Consider the following 20243-nt stretch of genomic DNA (forward strand, 5'->3'; position numbering starts at 1 on the left):
GGCTGATTGGGTTAGAATGGCAGACTTGACATGTTAAAAAGAGGGTGATGCTTGAAATCATTGTTCTTTCATTGTTAACCATGGTGACCTGCAAAGAAACGCGTGCAGCCATCATTGCGTTGCATAAAAATGGCTTCACAGGCAAGGATATTGTGGCTACTAAGATTGCACCTAAATCAACAATTTATAGTATCATCAAGAACTTGTAAAGAAGGCTTCAGGGCGTCCAAGAAAGTCCAGCAAGTGCCAGGATCGTCTCCTGAAGAGGATTCAGCTGCGGGATCGGAGTGCCACCAGTGCAGAGCTTGCTCAGGAATGGCAGCAGGCAGGTGTGAGCGCATCTGCACGCACAGTGAGGCGAAGACTTTTGGAAGATGGCCTGGTGTCAAGAAGGGCAGCAAAGAAGCCACTTCTCTCCAAAAAAAACATCAGGGACAGATTGATCTTCTGCAGAAAGTCTAGTGAATGGACTGCTGAGGACTGGGGCAAAGTCATATTCTCCGATTAAGCCCCTTTCCGATTGTTTGGGGCATCTGGAAAAAGGCTTGTCCGGAGAAGAAAAGGTGAGCGCTACCATCAGTCCTGTGTCATGCCAACAGTAAAGCATCCCGACACCATTCATGTGTGGGGTTGCTTCTCATCCAAGGGAGTGGGCTCACTCACAAGTCTGCCCAAAAACACAGCCATGAATAAAGAATGGTACCAAAACACCCTCCAACAGCAACTTCTTCCAACAACAGTTTGGTGAAGAACAATGCATTTTCCAGCACGATGGAGCACCGTGCCATAAGGCAAAAGTGATAACTAAGTGGCTCGGGGACCAGAATGTTGAAATTTTGGGTCCATGGCCTGGAAACTCCCCAGATCTTAATCCCATTGAGAACTTGTGGTCAATCCTCAAGAGGCAGGTGGACAAACAAAAACCCACTAATTCTGACAAACTCCAAGAAGTGATTATGAAAGAATGGGTTGCTATCAGTCAGAATTTGGCCCAGAATTTGATTGAGAGCATGCCCAGTCGAATTGCAAAGGTCCTGAAAAAGAAGGGCCAACACTGCAAAGACTCTTTGCATAAATGTCATGTAATTGTCGATAAAAGCCTTTGAAACGTATGAAGTGCTTGTAATTATATTTCAGTACATCACAGAAACAACTGAAACAAAGATCTAAAAGCAGTTTAGCAGCAAACTTTTTGAAAACTAATATGTAATTCTCAAAACTTTTGGCCACGACTGTAGAAGCTAAGTGAGCCCACCTTCTGTTATAGCACTAAATGGATAGACGTTGTTAACTTAAGGTTACAGGTCATTTACATACATATAGCAACACAGAAAATAGGCACATTGGATGCGCATTTAAATTTATTAACACATTACATAAAATTGAGTGGAAACTACGTTTACACAAGCAATGACAAGCGAGGATGTTGTAACATGATAAAATTTATTTGATCACCAAAACCAAACCGTTCATGTACTAACTTTCGAAAATTGGTTGTCGAGTAGCTTATGCAAGAGCAGTAAAAAACAAAAACAAAAAACACAGAAATGAATTTTGTAACTCCCTGAAAGCACCATCATGGCTATCAAATTTATTTTTCATGATACTGGCTCAGGAAGCACACAGAGCCAAAGGTAAGGAAAGGATGAAATGTCTCTATGTAAAATGGTTATTGTTTTAAATGATATTCAGAAAAGCGCAAATGCAATGCACTCTGATCTAATACACACTTCCAAGCCTTTAAAACTACTATTATTGCAGCATTTAAAGTTTACAAGAAGTCAAAACTGATGATGATGCAAAGTCAAACACTTCAAAGCTATAGCCGACACTGTGTAGACTATAGTGCACTAGTTAGAGTATTTTCACAAACTAAGAAGGTAGATACATCAGTGAGCTTCTGGAATAAGGATGTGTGTGGTGACCTAGTCTTTAGGGTCTGGGTTAGGAGTGGAGAAAGAGGAAGGGTGTAGTACAGTGCGGTTCAAAGTGTTTCAGTTGGCGAAAGTACGCCTGACGGCGGCAACGATAGATTTGGCACTGATGCCAAAAATGTCCAGAAGCTCCTGCGGTTTGCCGCTACGAGGAACATGGCTCACGGCCAGCCGGTGCACCACAATGTCAGGCTCTTCACCCACTGCAGACAGGACAGCCTCGCCCAGACCACCTACAACGAGAGCAGAGGAACCAACATAAAATACCCCTCACTGCACAAAGGGGGAAAAAAAAATAAAGCAAGCAAGCAACAGGAAAGGGAAAAAAAAAGCTTGCCTTCCCCTTTAATCTTGATGGCATTTCACTGAAGAAAAAAATAAATAAATAACAGCTCAGCCTCACCCTCTTTGTAGTGGTCCTCTACAGTGATCACCCTTCCTCCTGTGGCACGAGCACTTTCCACAATAGTGGAGGCATCCAGTGGCTTAATGGTGAATGGGTCGATAATCCGAATGTTAACACCTGGGGAAAATAAATATTTCACGGTTTTTAAACAATGACATGATTTGAAAGATTTTTTCATAAAGTTTTGTCCTTCCTTTGACACAAAAAGCTTTAATATACATAATATATTAAACATTTACATTTATAATATCTATAATAATTATACATTTAGTATACTTTCATTACAGGATTAAAACGTAACTTGTAAAGTGAAACTGAGGTTTTGTTAAATATAGTAATGTAACAATGTCCTATTATGGCCAGTAGGTGCTGAACAAACCTTCTTTGGCCAGTTGGTCATGTGCTGCCAGTGCCTCATGCAGTGTTACTCCTGCTCCAATGACGGTCACCTGATCGTTGTCAGACTGCCGCACCACCTACAGGACAGAAACAGAACAGTTCGAACAACCTTTGTGAACCAGACATTTCACAGCTGTCCAACAGGAGGCCCCATTTGCTCACTGTATTTCTAAACCCATTACACGAAAATGACAAAGTTCAACATGGATGCTAAATTAGCCTTCCTTGCTGTAGTTTGTAATTAAATATAAAAACTATAAATAATGTAATTAAAAGTGTTTTCTGGTCGTTTTTTTGATTCTCCTCACCTTGGCTTTGCCAACTTCAAATTTCTCTCCAGCATCATAGATGACTGCAGTGTCAGGTCGGCTGGTACGGATGAAACAGATACCCTGAAAGCAGGAAACGGCATAAACACTCAGTCAAAGAACAATAGATTAGCTTCTCTTGCCAAAATAATGGTGACTGTATCTACAGGAGACCATCAAGTGGAAACAATAACACGCCTTTGTATTGGCTGCAAGCTCCACAGCTCTCTCGGTAGATACTCCATCACTGGGGTAAAAGACTGTGCATGTTGGGATAGCGCGGAACATGGCGAGATCCTCCAGTGCCATCTGTGAGGGGCCATCCTCACCTGGACAAAATCAGAAGTTAGGAATAATTTCAAAGAAATATTTCAGATTCAGAAGAGATTGGACTATAAATTAAGCCCCGATAAAATGGCAAGAATCCATGTATTTCACGGCACAATGCCTTACCAATGGAAACACCACAGTGTGAGCCGACCAGGTTGACGTTAGACTGGGAGATAGCTGCCATACGGATGTGGTCGTAGGCACGAGCAAAGAAGGCAGCAAAAGTACTGGCGAACGAAACCGTGCGATCACGAGTAGCACAACCAATGGCCACACTCACCTGGACACGGCATAGTTAAATACAACATTTCATTAGATAAAATACAATGTACATACTATTACTGATATACTTCTACTACCATTCAAACATTTGAGGTCTAGTAAGATTTTTTTGGTTTTATGTTGACCAAAACTGCATTTATTTGACCAGAAACGATAAAATGGTAATATTAATTCTTATGATGTCAATCAGGATTCAGAAGGAAAAACACATTTAATAAATCCTGAATACAATTATTTTTTTTCCTTGAAAAAAAAAAATAAAAATCTTACCCCAAACATTAAATATGAATTAGTATTATGTATACATTTATAGTACCAATAAAATATTCAACACATTGCTTAAAACCCAACTGCTTTCAACATAACTGCTGAAAGTTATATTTCAATTTAATTAAATTTTATGAAGATAACTTCCTAGATTACATTGACCTCTGAATGACCATGTGTTTAAGCAGAAAGGAATTCTTTCTCATTGTGGGAAATCATGTCCTATTGAGTAAGTACTTGGCAGTGAATAGTATTAGTCAGAGTGAATAGTAACGGATAATATTTTAACAGGGTGAGGTAAGGTATTTATAATGTGCTGTATGAATAGTGCACCACACCTTCAACTCATAAAGTGCTCTACAAACCCATTCATTTGTGACATACATGACACTAACTGTCAGATAATAAACATTTGCTTTGCCATCATGACTTGTAAAATATCATTGTAAAGGGGGACAAAAAAACCCCCATAAATTTACACACCATGTTCTGCTCTGCAATGAAGCATTCAATAAAGCGATCAGGATGAGCCTTCTTGAAGATATCAGAGAAGGTTGAGTTCTTGGTGTCACCATCCATGGCCACCACACGAGGGCTGGCATCCCCCATCTTCTTCAGGGCTACACCATAAGCCTTCCTGGTGGATATCTGGGTGGGCAAAAAAAGCAGAAGTTTTATAGATCCTTCTTTAGAGGAACAGAAGAATTCAAAAGAAAAGAAAATGGACCATTTAAAAATGGTCATTTCATAACCTTATCTCCCATCTTGTATTCTGGAGCTGTGAGCAGGCGGATGGGGGTGAGATCAGCAAGAGCAACATCCTCATTGGGCTGCTGAGGGTGGAGGTGCTTATTGGGGGACTGGATCTGGCTCAAGATGTCATTAATTAGCTCTTCTGCACGGCCTGTAGGCATAGGCTTCCCATGCCAGTTCTCCTGATTCTCAATGCCTGAACAAAACACAGGTCAGACCATGAGAATGTGGACAATTACAACGGATCATTCATGTGCTGCTGGTCTTGCAGTCCAGGATATAGTAAGCCACCTTTGAGCCCTTTGCCTTTAAATGTTTTGGCAACGATGGCAGTGGGCTTCCCTTTCGTTTGTTCAGCATGCCACAAAGCCTTGCACAGCTCCTCCACATCATGACCATCCACCACATAAGTGTTGAAGCTGAAGAAACAAATTAGTTACATGCCAGTGACTGAACAAAATATTGAATAAAAAGAAAATGGCTATGTACCAAATAGAATAAAAGCGCACAGCTTCAGATACATACAATGATAGGTCTGAAAGATTTTAGAAAAAGAAAAAAAAAAAACATAGCAATGCATCTTATAAAAATGGGAGTGTGTTCAAAAAAATTCATTAGGAACTCCAGGTTTGATGTGCTGCACAATTAATCTGTTTCTGGAGTATATGAACTGTGGACAAATAGTACACTACAATACAAATCATAAATGGAGCAAGAGAAACTCAGTATTTATTAAACCCACCCAAAGGCCTCGCAGCGGTCCTTGTAGGTGTTCATGTTGTGCTGCAGTGGTGCTGCTTCACTCTGACCCAGGCGGTTCACATCAAGGATGGCCACCAGATTGTCAAGCTTGTAATAGGAGGCAAAAGCCATGGCTTCCCACACCGACCCTTCCGAACATTCACCATCTCCCAGCATGCAGTACACACGGTAGCTAATGAGACAAGACAAACACATCCAGTTACAGCAGCATCAAATGGGAATTTCCTGTACTACACTATTATTTAATTATTACTATGGTCTGAGAGCAAAACCTTGTTTAGGAGCAATAAAAGTATCACATGTTGTATTTGGTGTAAAAGTAGTACAATGGATCTTAGTGTTGAGAGAAAAAAAAAAAAAAAAAAAAACCAACAACTGTGGAGTAACTTAAATTTACAGAGGGAATCCAATGCAAGTACCTAGCTTTATCAAAGTATTTTCCAGTGTATGCCATACCGCAGGCAGCACCCAAACCCTGGCCAAGAGAACCTGTCGCAACATCCACAAATGCTAGTTTCTGAAATACAGGGAAGTGAGGTTAATTGCATCATAAATTGTTACGTGAAAGAGTTGATGCACCAAGTCTGCAAGACTTTCTTTTAGAAATTAATACAATTCATTTGCAATGATGCATACATTTAATCAAAAGGATAATGTTACTAAAGATTTCCACTTCAAATAGATTCTGTTCTGTTGAACTCTCTACTATCAAAAAGAATCCTGAAAACACATGAACTGTTTCCACAAAAATATTAAGCATTACATTTTTTTTAACTTTGATAATAATTGGAAATATTTCACCAAATCAGCATCATGAAGCCAGTACACAGAAGACTGGAGTACTGGCTGCTGAAAATTCAGCTATGCCACTACAACAATAAATTACATTTTAAAACATTAAAATAGAAAGTAGTTATATTAAATTGTAGTATTTCACAACAGTAATTAAATAAATGCATCATAAGTGAGAATGAGACTTCCTCCAAACACATTAAAACAATCTTACTGACCCAAAATGTGTGAAAGCTAGTGTATATGCAGTATACTCACAGGGGTGGGGTGACCCTCCAGGTCAGACTCAATCTTGCGCAGCTTTAGCAGCTCAGACTCTTTGATGTATCCAGCCTCTGCCCAGGCAGCATACAGAATGGGAGCAGCATGGCCCTAAAAACAGTAACATGAGGAGTGGAATACATTTAGTATCAAAGCACTTTGAGAAAACTAAAAGGAAGCTCATAAACCAAAAATTGAACGACAGCCCACCTTGGACAATATGAAGCGGTCATTGCTGGGGTTGCGGGGATCTTTGGCTTTGTAGCGCATGGTGTGAAAGAACAGCACTGACATGAGCTCGGCAGCGCTGCAGCACGAGGTGGGGTGCCTGTGAATGGGAGAACACATCAGTATCATCAATCCAGCAATCAACCATTAACCATCATCTCAAACATGCTGGATGTCAAACACCAATTAGAACATGCAGGTTATCTTTCACTTCAAAACTAAAACACGATTGAAAAAGGTACTAAAGGGCCAAAGTTGCTACTGACATCATAGGGGGATGAAGTGTAGCAATAGACCTTATCAGAATCAATGACTTCAGCTACTGCCAAACCCGGCACATCATATTTAAGACAGAATGATCAGAGGGGCTGTGGCCTCTAATATTCAAATATATAGACAATGCAAACTGAAAAAGAAAATGCAAAATGCAAACTGAGTAATACCATTACTCACCCCTTGCTTTTTTTTTTTTTTTTTAGGAACTAATATTATGTAGCGGAACATCAACATTATCATTTTCTCACCCTTATGCCACTCCAAACCTGTATATTTTTAAGTCTGAAAGCATCATTCGTTGTAATGACATGAAAAGAGTGACTGTTTCTTGCATTGAACACAAAAGGAGAAATTTAGAATAAAGTACAAAGTCATACAGGTTTGAAATAACATGTGAGCAAATAAGAGGACTGAAATAATAATTTTAAAAAATGATATATATACACCGGTATATATATATATATATATAAAAGTGTTGTCAAAAGTACCGGTGGTACCGAGTGCCCAGTCAACCCGGTTCTTGACGCATCCATCGCTATGATTTACGCGAAGCAGAAAAAGCGGACAGAATCTCAAAATCCAGTCATGAAAATGAAAATTACATTTTAATATGGACAGTCACGGAATTTGTCAAAGTTAGCATAAATGAATCAAATTTCCATATGGACCGGTATCTGTAAAAGTTGGTTGATATCTGAATCCTGTATGTTCTGCGCGTCTCTGTGTGAATGAATGAATGAATGAATGAATGGCAGAGACGTGTGGGTTTGTTAGTTTACTACATAGACTGAAGCGCGTGACGCTTGCAGTAATTTCAGCACCTACCATCTTAATGAGGACATAAATTCATAAACAACATCACCAGAACTGTTCTGAGTCACTTCACAAGCATTTTACCATTTCATTTGAGTAAAACCAGTGTCAATTTAAGGGTATTCACACTAACCCGTCAAAATAAAAGTTCATTTTTACATACAGGCATTGTGCTAGAAATATTACTATTATTTAGTAGAATGTATGTTATACTGCTACTGTTGAAAAAATTAATAGAACTATTTTTTTAAAGAAATAAATCACAATATTTCTTCCTTGTTTTAATTTTAATAGCAAACCCCCTTTATTTACCAAAAAATAAAGTTTAAATTTCAATAATTAAAAGAAATTAAATTAGGGTTAAACTTGTTTACTGTTTTTCATAATTTCATAAACACAATAAGTATGAAGAATGGAATGTTTTTTTTATTTGCAAACAAAAATGAGCTTCCGTTCAGAACGGTCAAGCTTATAATAATAATAAAGTTCCAGCACTGGTAGCTATCAAACAATTAAGTTAAAACACGCTGTTAAAAACATACAGATGACTAAGCTTTAACTTGAATTGAGAATGAAGTACAAGTGTTAGTTTGTTTGTTTGTTCCCAAAGTGATTTAAAGTAACAGGATGTTTGAAGTCAGAGTTTGTAAATCACTCATGCAATTCAGTGATCACAAAACTGGCTGTTAAATCGTAATTTTATTGTGAGTGGAAATCCATGCAATCTTGTGTTATTCATCAATAATATATTCATAATTATCCAATAAACAAAACACCATTGACAAATTACCATCTTTGTCCTATACAGTGACTCACTTAGTCTGAAATAAAGAAAATAGACAAGGGATTAATTAAGAAACATCTCTACTGATCAGTTTTAGACTGAAGGATTAGATTACAAAAGGTACAGACAAAAGACTGAGTCACAATCAATACTTCCTTGTTTAAGCTTCTACAAGTGTAAAAGTGATTATCCCTGAGAAGACGAAAAACTTTAGTATCAAACACCCAAATAGAAATGAGAAGGAAAAGAAAAAGAGGAAGTATCAAAACCATAAAACAAATAGTATCAGGTTAAAGTTTCAACACTCGGGGAAATTCCTTAATATTTTCAATGAATGAAAGATTGTTGCATGCAAACAAGGGCATGTGCAGACAACTAATTAACCCTCTGATGCATGGTTTTCACTATATAAACTACGCATTTGCATTTTTTTATTTAATTAATCCATCTAATAAGTCATCTTTTATATCCCCTACAAGTTTAGAAACTGCCCTTTTCGATTTCAGTTCATGTTGAGAAATGACCATCTGTGGCAATATAGTGGTCAGCCTCACAAAACAGAACTGCGGTGCAGAGATTGAGCAATGCCAAAGCAAAGCTTTCCTTTCACACAAGCTTCCTTTGAACTCTGCTTATCGCCACACTATTGAATACATTCAATAAAATTTTGATTTGATTTCTATCGACCCATAACTTAGTCGTATCTAACAGCACTTTAACCCACGCACAACGGATGCCACGTGACCTACACGCCTCCATGTGACAACCTGTAGGTGAAGCGTGGAGCCGCGAACTCGCGGTATAAATTAATTAGTGGTGAAGTTCGAGTCACTTCCACAGATCGGTTCTTTCGAGAAGTTAATTTCAAAGACCTGATTTCTCATGACACCGGCTCAAAAAAAAAAAAAGAAAAAAAAAAGATCCATAGCGTAATTGCGTCATCACGTTGCCTTGACCCGGGCGCGACATTACGTACTCGTTTTACAGTTCTATGTAACGTTAAACATGTTGTTGTTTATCACGTATACATTTGTACGCTGTTAAGTACGTGTAATGGGGTGATTGTCCATGACAATCAACAGATTAAAAGTCGTATAGAATAAGCATTACATTAATAATGATTTCCAAAACATTTTATTTGTAACATTCTCGCACTCCAAATGCTCTTCTGATAGCTTAACCGGTTCAGCGAGTCGGGATTTGTTAAATCGGGTCTGTGAACTGGTTCATTAACCTCTTTGAAAAGATCCGACTCAAAGGAACAATTCGTTTACGCATCGCCAAAATCAATCTGGCAGCTCAGCGCATAGTCCGCAGAAACTAAACGCCACGGTTAATTTAAAATTTACTTAAATTTGACACTTTACAATCCCACATCCCCGTGCTAATTATAGGGGCGATGAGAGCTAAGCCCATTTACACTGGTCATCGCTTTGGATGCCACGATGGACTCAAAAGCTGTCAAATATGTCGCGCAACAGTGCAAAGCTAATGACTCGCTTACAAAATCTTAAACGGTCGAATGATTCAAAACTAATAAAGTAACAGCAATGTGCCCGGCCCCCTCGCCAAGTTCACGTGCTATGCAGGAATGTAACTTTATAGTGAACATTTGCACGACAAATTAGATAAACGTACACATACGGTTGCAACTATGTCGTTTACCATCATAGGAAGACGTTAATAATGAATTTCAATAAGTGCAGAAGATTTTACCCGGACTCTGAGGCGCATGTTTCCCTGATGGAGTGAATCCTGAGCTTGTTGGCGATGTCTTTCAGGGCCTGCAGAGTTTTCTCGTCGGGTTTGTGATAGCTCATGTTTCAACTGTATGGGGAAATGAACGCGAGTGCTGTAACTCAGAAAAATAAACTCTTCTTATACTACGTTAATCTGTAATTGCTCAAATAAACGCAGTAAGCACCAGAGCCGAGTACGGTGTGGGACGCGGGAAACGTGCTGCGCTGTAGCTTTTAAGCGAGGCGTTACGTCAGCTGTCAACTCATCCGATAACGCGAGCCATTGGACGAAACGCGTGTCGCAAAAGAACAGCAGAAGAGAGGTTGCCAGATCAGGGCAAAGGACAGTGTGTGTGTGTGTGTGTGTGTGTGTGTGTGTGTGTTGTAATAAATAGTTCATACATGAGATTAGGGTAAGAGAGAAGTGAGTTCGGTTTTTTACAAATTTTTATTTACACACACTGTTACAATGATTAAATGTTTGCGATTGTTGTCAAATCACTGAAGGAGTAGCTGATTGAATCATTCGTCGAGTCATGGTGAGTTTGTCTTGAGGAAAGCAGTGCGGAAACACACTAACCACACTGTATGGCAAGCCTTTGTAACATTTAACCTATAAGCTGTACTAGTATCTTTTTTCATGTTACTAGTACTTATTTCTTAGACTCTAGTATCTTTTCCATTAACTACTAGTGCTTATTCTTTAGGTACTAGTGTTTATTCTTTAGGTACTAGTGTCTTTTGTAAAGTTACTAGTACTTATTCATTAGATACTAGTACTTAATCATTAGATACTAGTACTTATTCCAATAGTGACTAGTATTTAATTAAACTATTCGTGTTAACAAAAAATAGAACTAGTACTTATTTTTTAGTTACTAGTAAGTAGACCAGAGATATCCTGAACTTAATAGATACTAGTACTTTTTAAATTTGCATTTCCTCCCAGTATGGTAATTGTATGTTGAATATTAATGAGCCAGCAACATATAGGAGAGAGATTAAAAAGGAAACAGAAACAAGGAGATGGATGTACTTTTTTTTTTAGAAAACCAAATAGAAAAGAAACAATTATTTGTACACAAGCACATAGAAAACTTATTTTTGTCAGTTTTTTAAACGCACAGTATGGAATTTTTGGCCACCAGGGGTCATCAATCAAAATAATAACATAAGACGTACTTTGATGACGTCGGGAAAGAGCGTAGGCTCATGGGAGTTGTTGTTCATTGGAACATGCGCTCTGTCGCTCCCCACATTCCTCACTCATTTTAACGGAGGCCGGCGACACACTGGATGCGTGGCGCAAGCGTCTCAGCTGCGTGGCGTGTCAGTTTTTAATTCAGCTCCCATGTTAATAGGTTAGAGCTTGCAGACTGCCTGTGTGAGCCGCGCGTCTCGCGGAAAACGCGTGCTTGCTAGAAATAGAACCGACGCCTATTTTTCACGCGACACGCACGCGTGTTGGAAGCGTTTCCAGGCAAAATATAATAGGAAAATATGTTTATATGTAATTTTGTACACAAATACATATTAATTCATGACATTTTGATGTTTGAAGTCTATAGGTTGACATAAATTCAGATATAAATGTAATTTAAAAAATAAATAAATAATTATCGATTTTCAAATATTGCACCTGTCAAACATCGTCTATTTTGCCGTCAATACTGTTGACGGTGTCCTTTATCAGTAGGCTTTATATTTATGTTCAACATGAAGTATAGATATTGTTGTCATGAAGACAAGAGCCTGGTCTGTCAGCGGTCTCCCTTCACCTACAGCAGCAGCAGCCTAGTATTTTGACAATCACGTCTTTTCGAACGGAGAGATATATGAATTATCAGACCCCTATCAAATCAATATTCCATCTAGCTAGTAGTAATATATGTATAAAACACAATATATGTTAAAAAAAGCTACTTTATCCAGCTAGATATAGAACACAGATTTACATTATACTCTACATGAGAGCTAGTCCGTCTGTGTTTTACACAAGACATCATCGTTTCACAAAATATACGGATAGATACAGTTAGCTGAATGGATGCATACCTGTTTATTAGAATGCAAGCATCTCTCTGTAGTTTCAGCTTGTCATGAAGCTCTCTCTATCTTGGAAATGCAACTCCAATATTTACCCGTGTCTTGTTTGTTCTCTTGTCCCAAAACTTTCTCAGGTCATTTATTTCACCCGTACGTTTGCGCTTCACAGAACGTGCAGGCAAAGCATAATCATGATCCATAACTAAGTTATTGATTTAAGTATAAATACGAATATAAACAATATAAATATAAAATATAATAGTCTCGATCAAGACTAGATACTACTTTTTCTTCTTCTTGTCTCGTCTTACCTTTGTATTTGGCGGTTCCGCAGGAAGTTAGATAAACTAGAGGGGTCAAAGTTTATATGACGCCATAGACGGGCGACAAAACGGAAATAAAGAAACGTGCCGTGTCTTCTAATTAAACTATAATTTTCTCCGGATTTTTAAAGTTCGTGGAAACTGTCGGGATAATGTAAGTACACAACTAAAAAATATATATAACATAGATATAGTCATATCTGCTATTTTTAAAGCAGAAAAATTACATATTGTGCCTTTAACTGTAATTTTGTAAATATAGTAGCCTAATGTGTTTGTTGGGCTTTGAGTGACCTCTGCTGGCAGGATGGAGATACGACACTAATTGTATTTGCTGTTATTTTCCTATTTTTCCTCCAGTAAAAACAATAATAAATATCATACACGAGCTGTGTTAACCTTATTTATTATTTATTTTTTCACATACAATCATGCCCAGAAATATGGACTACCTTGGCAAATATGATCAAAGAAGGCTGTGAAAATTAATCTGCATTGTTAATCCTTTTGATCTTTTGTTTTAAAAATTCACAAAAATCTAACCTTTCATTGGATAATAAGAATTTAAAATGGGGGGGGGGGTATCATTATGAAATAAATGTTTTTCTATAATACACATTGGCCACAAACTAAGGACACCCTTTTATTGAATTCTTTTTTAAACCTCCAATTGCAAGTTTAACAGCTCTACATTTTCTCCTATAATGCCTGATGAGGTTAAAGAAAACACCTGACAAGAGATCAGAGACCATTCCTTCATCCAGAATCACTCCAGACCCTTAAGACTCCCAGCTCCATGTTGGTGCTTCTCCTCCTCAGTTCACTCCTCTCATTTTCTATAGGGTTCAGGTCAGAGGACTGGAATGGCTATAGCAGCACTGGTGCTGCAGACACTGAATGTTTTTACATTCATGTTCTGTAAAGGACACACTGGTGCTGCAGACACTGAATGTTTTTACATTCATGTTCTGTAAAGGACACACTGGTGCTGCAGACAATCAATGTTTTTACATTAATATTCTGTTCAGGGCACACTGGTGCTGAAAACACTGAATGTATTTACTTTAATATTCTGTACAGGGCACCCAAAATCCAAACCTTGTGGTTTACAGACAAAAAGGCCAAAAGGTATTAATAAAAAATTATAATAATAAAACACCAGGTTTGCTGTACTTGAAGGACTGCACAATTTTGCCCAATGTTTTTTTTATTATATATATATATATATATATATATATATATATATATATATATATATATATATATATATATATCAATAAAACTAATAATGGTTATGGTTATTATTTCTAAATAAAAACACTAAACAAAATAAGGAACATTACTTTTGTAATAACACTATTTCACTATAATGTACAAAACTGAGTAGCCTATATAAGAATAAATATAATAATAAATATAACTGCAAAAAATGCACACTTATTTACCCCAGAGAAGAACGTAAGGAATTGCCCATTTTTACCTCAAAGTTTTTAATTATTTTAGCTATTTTTACTCAAATTAGGATTTTGCAAGCAATAATGAGTGCTCAATGAATTTATTTTTAAATTCTCTGCTCTTCAAACCATCGCGCGTATTTTTATGAGAATAAAGTTTAAAATGCAATCTTAATGCAAATTTATTCTGCGTGTTGTATTACCATGTGGACTCTGATTGGACGGTAGAGAGGTACTCATGTTTATGTAATTATCTGTTTAAATGGAGATATCTTCAAATGCATTCTTACTAGTTCTTAATGAGGTTGAAGATATCTCCAAACGAACATGGACTCGGGAGTTATTCTGTTTTTGATATCATCTTTTAATTTCTGACTAGTAATTATTGCAATAGTATCTAGTATCTATTTAAATATTACTAGTAAGTATTCATTAGATACTATGGAAGGCCATTTCAGCATAAAAACGTTTCAGCGTTACTCGTCGTAATTATATTTTTACTAGTAACAATTAAATTAAAGAGCTCTATAATTTAATTTGTACTAGTAACAATTACGATTATAGAGCTCTATAAATTTTTACTAGTAACAATTATGATTGTAGAGCTCTCTAATTGAACTATAGAGCTCTGCAATTGTATTCTTACTAGTAACAACTGAATTAAAGAGCTCTATAATTCAGTTTTTACTAGTAACAATTCCAATTAGAGAGCTCAATTCATTTATTACTAGTAAGAATTCAATTAGCCTTTCGCCGAGCCCCGCCCCCCTTAGTTACTGTTGCTACTTCCGACAAACAAATTGTCAAACACGACCAGCGCGACAGATTGCCATGACGGGAAGAGGTATACCCGTGCGTGTCAGTGACCTTTTTTGGAGCAATACCTCCGAGAAATCCTCCAGATCGAGGCAAAAGGGGTTACAGTATGCAGTGACAACTCCTCCAGGCAATCTCTCGGGGTATCTAGTGTAGAGCTGAAGATCTTTGCCCCGAACCCGACGGGACCGGGCTTAATTTATATCATTTTACACGGGCTCGGGCCGGGCTCGGGCTTGCGCGGTAAATGAGCGGTCATGGGATGTGTTTCGATCAGCGCAAGAAAGATGCGAAAATAGATGCTGAGGAGTTGAAACGGAGGCTTGCCTCTGTCAATTACGTTTTGGTCGCACCAGCAACTAAAGTTAAGTCTGAGGTGTGGAAAAGTCTTGACAATGTTTATAATGAGAATAATGAGCCAGTGGGTTATATTGCTGGACGCACCATCAGTGAGCGCAGGAACGCGCTGAAGACATCTACAGTGGATTCAATCATTTTCCTCCACAAAAACATGTCTGCTTAGCCTAATCTCTGTGAGTAATGGTTTTTCAAATGATAACTAAATATTAATTGAGTCTTAAATGCATAATGTAGACAGAGTAGGCTATATAGGCTATTGTTGGCATTATTCTTTTATTAAATTTCAGCTGCTGGCGAAGCAAATCCGGCAGAGCCTTTATCTTAATTTCGTTATTGCCAAATACCCATATTAATTTAAAATTTATCTTAATATTTTTTTTTTTAAGAAAGACTCGTTTTTATTGGTGTGTTGGCCTATTTATATGCTAAATGAGCCTATACCTAGGGCTATTTAGAGTGCTGAGATGTTACGATGTTACAGAGGACTTATTTTATTTCTTTGTTCAAACTTCCAAGTGGTTTATTACGTTAGTCATGTATAAATTATGTTAAAACATGTATAAATGACTCATTCTTGACAAAAGGCAAAAGAGCTGCATGCGTGCGCACATTTGAATAATGTCGGGCTGTAAACGGGTTCGGGCTTTAAAAAAGCTGTCAATCAAAATGTACTTGTCGGGCTCGGGCCGAAATCTGTCGGTCTCGAGTCCTGTCGGGCCTAACTTTTAAGGCCCGATTACAGCTCTATAATCTAGTGTCCGACTTACAAACGCCGTGGGCGCACCGGTTCACCATCTTGCTTGGAGTCAAAGTTTGTCGGAACTCCCTGACAGTAACGGTTGCTATGATGTGTGATTGGACAATGGCCGTTTTGGGGTAGGGGCCGGCGAAAGGCTAATTGCAGAGCTCTGTAATTCAATTGTTACTAGTAATAATCCAATTGCAGAGCTCTACAATTCCACTAGAGAGCTCTCTAATTCAAATGTTACTAGTAAAAACTGAATTATAGAGCTCTCTAATTGTAATTGTTACTAGTAAAAACTGAATTAGAGAGCTCTTTAATTCAATTCTTACTAGTAACAATTCTAATTACAGAGCTCTATAATTGTATTATTACTAGTAGAAACTCCAATTCATGAGATGCAAAACAGATTGCAGATTTCCTGCCTACAAAAGTAAGTTTCAAAATAAAAGCCCTGTAGCGTGGTTCTAAAGTATCCTGAAATATTTTACATACTTAGGTAACATATTAATCATGTTCACATTAAAGCAAAATTAAGATGATGCCTGAGATGAAAACCTTTTGACACACTTGATATTAAGGAGTATAAATTCATTTGAAATATTTACAGTGTTTAATATTGTTAAAGTATGCTAAATGAGCCTATACCTAGGGCTATTTAGAGTGCTGAGATGTTACGATGTTACAGAGGACTTATTTTATTTCTTTGTTCAAACTTCCAAGTGGTTTATTACGTTAGTCATGTATAAATTATGTTAAAACATGTATAAATGACTCATTCTTGACAAACTTGATATTAAGGAGTATAAATTCATTTGAAATATTTACAGTGTTTAATATTGTTATGCAATAATAGAATGATTATGTTTGTTGTTTAGTAAAATAGAAAACATTAGGCCAAATAGTCTTAAACTTTTTTATAAATTGTGACTCGAGGTTAAATCTAGCCTAAAGTTTTTTTTTCTTCTTTTTTTTTCTCCAGGTTGCAAGATTTTATATTTTGTTTTCAAATAAGCTTATGCCTGTTGTGGTTGCATGTGTTTGTTGTTAAGTAAAATGAACAAGAGAACAGTGAGGAATTCTGACTGTGCATTTAACTCTTTTATATATAAAAATATATATTATATATAATAACCTAGCCTATGAAAATAGTTGGCTAATGTCTTTGTAATAAATGCATAAAAACTATCATATTGTATTATTTGTCTGATGATGTTCAATTATCAAACAATCCATCCATAACCAAGAGACTTACTAGACGATTTTCATTATCATTATTATTACTATCATCATTATCATAGATTTTGGCCTTTATCATAGACTTTGGCCTTTTCAGAACTTTTGTTATTATGATCATTATTATTATTATTATCAATATCATTATTATTATTATCATTACTATTACTATCATCATTATCATAGATTTTGGACTTTTATTATAGACTTTTTAGTGTCCCACATTAGGAAGCACCTCATTGTTTTTAGACAACTTGCACTAAGAGCACTAATATGTCTATAATTTCTTTTATGAATGCGTTATCTGCATTTTCTCTTTTTATTTTATTAGGAGACATCCTGGGGATTTTAAAATGGTATTGTGTTTGAATTTAATGTTTTGGCTACAAATCGCAGATATTGCAGACTGCTGCCCTGCCTCTCCACCGTGTACTTCGTCCATGTCGACTGCGGGCGCCAAAGTTTCCCGCCTGCCTGTTTATATACCCCAGTTGAATATGCATAAGGCACGATTAGCATAATGATATGTCGCCGAATATAGAGCTCTGTAATGCAATTATTACTAGTAAGAATTGCTATTGTAGAGCTCTGTAATTCAATTTGTACTAGTAAGATTGCAATTACAGAGCTCTCTAATTCTAATTGTTACTAGTATGAACTGAATTATGGAGCTCTGTAACTTAATTCTTACTAGTAACAATTCAATTAGAGAGCTCTGTAATTTAATTATAGAGCTTTATAATCAAATTTTTACTAGTAACAATTGAATTAGAGAGCTCTATAATTTAATTATTACTAGTAAGAACTGCGATTAGAGAGCTATACAATTGAATTGTTACTAGTAACAATTTGATTATAGCGCTCTATAATTGAATTACAGAGCTCTCTAATTGAATTGTTACTAGTAACAATCATGATTAGAGAGCTCTGTAATTCAATTGTTACTAGTAACAATTACGATTAGAGAGCTCTCTCATTCAATTGTTACTAGTAACAATTCAATTAGAGAGCTCTATAATTCAATTATAGAGCTCTGCAATTACACATATCTTTAATGTGTATTTTTACTAGTAATGAATCAATTGAAGAGCTCTGTAATTCAATTGTTACTAGTAAGAATTCAATTAAAGAGCTCTATAATTGTAATTGTTACTAAGAATTCAATTAGAGAGCTCTATAATTGTAATTGTTACTAGTAAGAATTCAATTAGAAAGCTCTATAATTGTAATTGTTACTAGTAACAATTCAATAAGAGAGCTCTATAATTCCAATTGTTACTAGTAACAATTGAATTTGAGAGCTCTATAATCCTAATTGTTACTAGTAACAATTGAATTACAGAGCTCTATAATTAAAAATGAATGGAAGTCAATGGAGACATATGACTAGTAATACATGAATTGTAGAGCTCTCTAATTGGAATTGTTACTAGTAACAATTGAATTAGAGAGCTCTATAATCATAATTGTTACTAGTAAAAATTTAATTATAGAGCTCTGTAATTGTAATTGTTACTAGTAACAATTTAATTGTAGAGCTCTATAATTGTTATTGTTACTAGTAAAAACCGAATTAGAGAGCTCTACAATCATAATTGTTACTAGTAAAAATTGAATTATAGAGCTCTATAATTGTAATTGTTACTAGTACAAATTAAATTATAGAGCTCTTTAATTTAATTGTTACTAGTAAAAATATAATTACGATGAGTAACGGTGGAACGATTAATATGCTGAAATGGCCTTCCATAAGATACTAGTACTTATTTTTTAGATACTGGTACTTATTCATTAGATACTAGTTCTTATTTAATAGCTACTAGTAGTTATTCATTAGGTACTAGTTCTTATTCTTTAGACACTAGTACCTTTTTTAATCACTACTAGTAACTATTCTTATCTTACTAGTCAGATCTGCTTTTTTACTTGTCTTATGTTATGACTAGTCCAAATGGCTACAGTAGAGTTCAACAAAAAAAAATTACTAGTAAAATAAAAAATCATACTAGTAACATTTAGAATAAGTACTAGTATCTAATAAATGTGTACTAGTATCTATTTAATAGGTACTAGCATCTAATTGTTACAAACACGCCAGGTTCCACCTCCACGCAATCACTACGCACGCCCTCACCGGAATACTAAGCACATCCACCTGATCCTCATCACCACCCAATCACCTCAGCACCATAAAAACCACACACACGCACTCAATCGATGTCCGGTCTCGTTCGCGACAAGGCCTTACCTGTATGCTAACTCTAAGGACTAACTCTTCTTCTACTTACCTCTCTCCAGCGATTCTCCGAAGATCCAGATCCCCAGTGTGCGTGTGTGTGGTTCACCTTCCTCCTCTGACATCTTCACCCAGCCTGCACGGATCCATCCCTCACTCCACCCTACACTACCTGGTCCTCTGCTTGTGTCTGTTCAATAAACCATTCTGTCTGTTACTCCTCAGCCTCCCGAATGATCCGTAACAGAAGACCGCACCAACACCGCCAGGCACAAGCATGAGCCTCACGGACCCCTTTCAAGATCTGGTTAATGCACTCCGAAGGACACTCACGGCAACAACTGCATCCCCAACACCAGCGAGCACTTCCGTCAATGATGCTAGCACTTCCTCACCTTCCGTTCATGCCAGTCCCATGGCCCGGCCAGCGCCCTACTCTGGTGCGGTGGAGGAATGCAGCGGTTTCCTCCTACAATGCTCGCTGGTCCTGGAGATGCAACCGCACTTGTACCCCACTGAGAGATCTAAGGTAGCCTTTGTAATTTTTCAACTGCAAGGTAAAGCACTACTGTGGGCAGATTCAATATGGACTTAAAATAATCCAGTTATCCAGTCTTATTCCAGCTTCATCGACCATTTCCGTGCAGACCAGCTTGGGACTCTTCCATTGGTGAGAAGCTGTATAATCTCAAACAG

General features: G+C 37.0%; 1 protein-coding gene across 1 annotated transcript; it reads right to left on the reverse strand.

Moving 5' to 3' along the window:
• Positions 1–1422: 1422 nt before the first annotated feature.
• On the reverse strand, positions 1423–10578 carry tktb (transketolase b). The gene is made up of 14 exons (XM_059527673.1): positions 10312–10578; positions 6705–6822; positions 6492–6605; positions 5861–5958; positions 5422–5613; positions 4971–5098; positions 4679–4875; positions 4410–4574; positions 3501–3657; positions 3246–3376; positions 3048–3131; positions 2720–2816; positions 2338–2457; positions 1423–2167 (listed from the first exon to the last, which is right to left on the reverse strand). Exons 1-14 carry the CDS (start codon positions 10413–10415, stop codon positions 1995–1997), a joined length of 1878 nt encoding a protein of 625 aa, XP_059383656.1. The 5' UTR covers positions 10416–10578; the 3' UTR covers positions 1423–1994.
• Positions 10579–20243: the final 9665 nt, after the last annotated feature.

Source organism: Carassius carassius, chromosome 37 (genome assembly GCF_963082965.1).
Source record: "Carassius carassius chromosome 37, fCarCar2.1, whole genome shotgun sequence".
Taxonomy (NCBI): domain Eukaryota; kingdom Metazoa; phylum Chordata; class Actinopteri; order Cypriniformes; family Cyprinidae; genus Carassius; species Carassius carassius.

Excerpts from the sequence above, each read along its gene's own strand:
- tktb (XM_059527673.1), bottom strand. The coding sequence starts at position 10,415 with ATGAGCTATCACAAACCCGACGAGAAAACTCTGCAGGCCCTGAAAGAC. Across the intron at positions 6,606-6,704 it reads ACCGCTTCATATTGTCCAAG|GGCCATGCTGCTCCCATTCT; the intron begins GTGGGCTGTCGT and ends TACTGTTTTTAG. Across the intron at positions 2,817-3,047 it reads TTGAAGTTGGCAAAGCCAAG|GTGGTGCGGCAGTCTGACAA; the intron begins GTGAGGAGAATC and ends TCTGTCCTGTAG.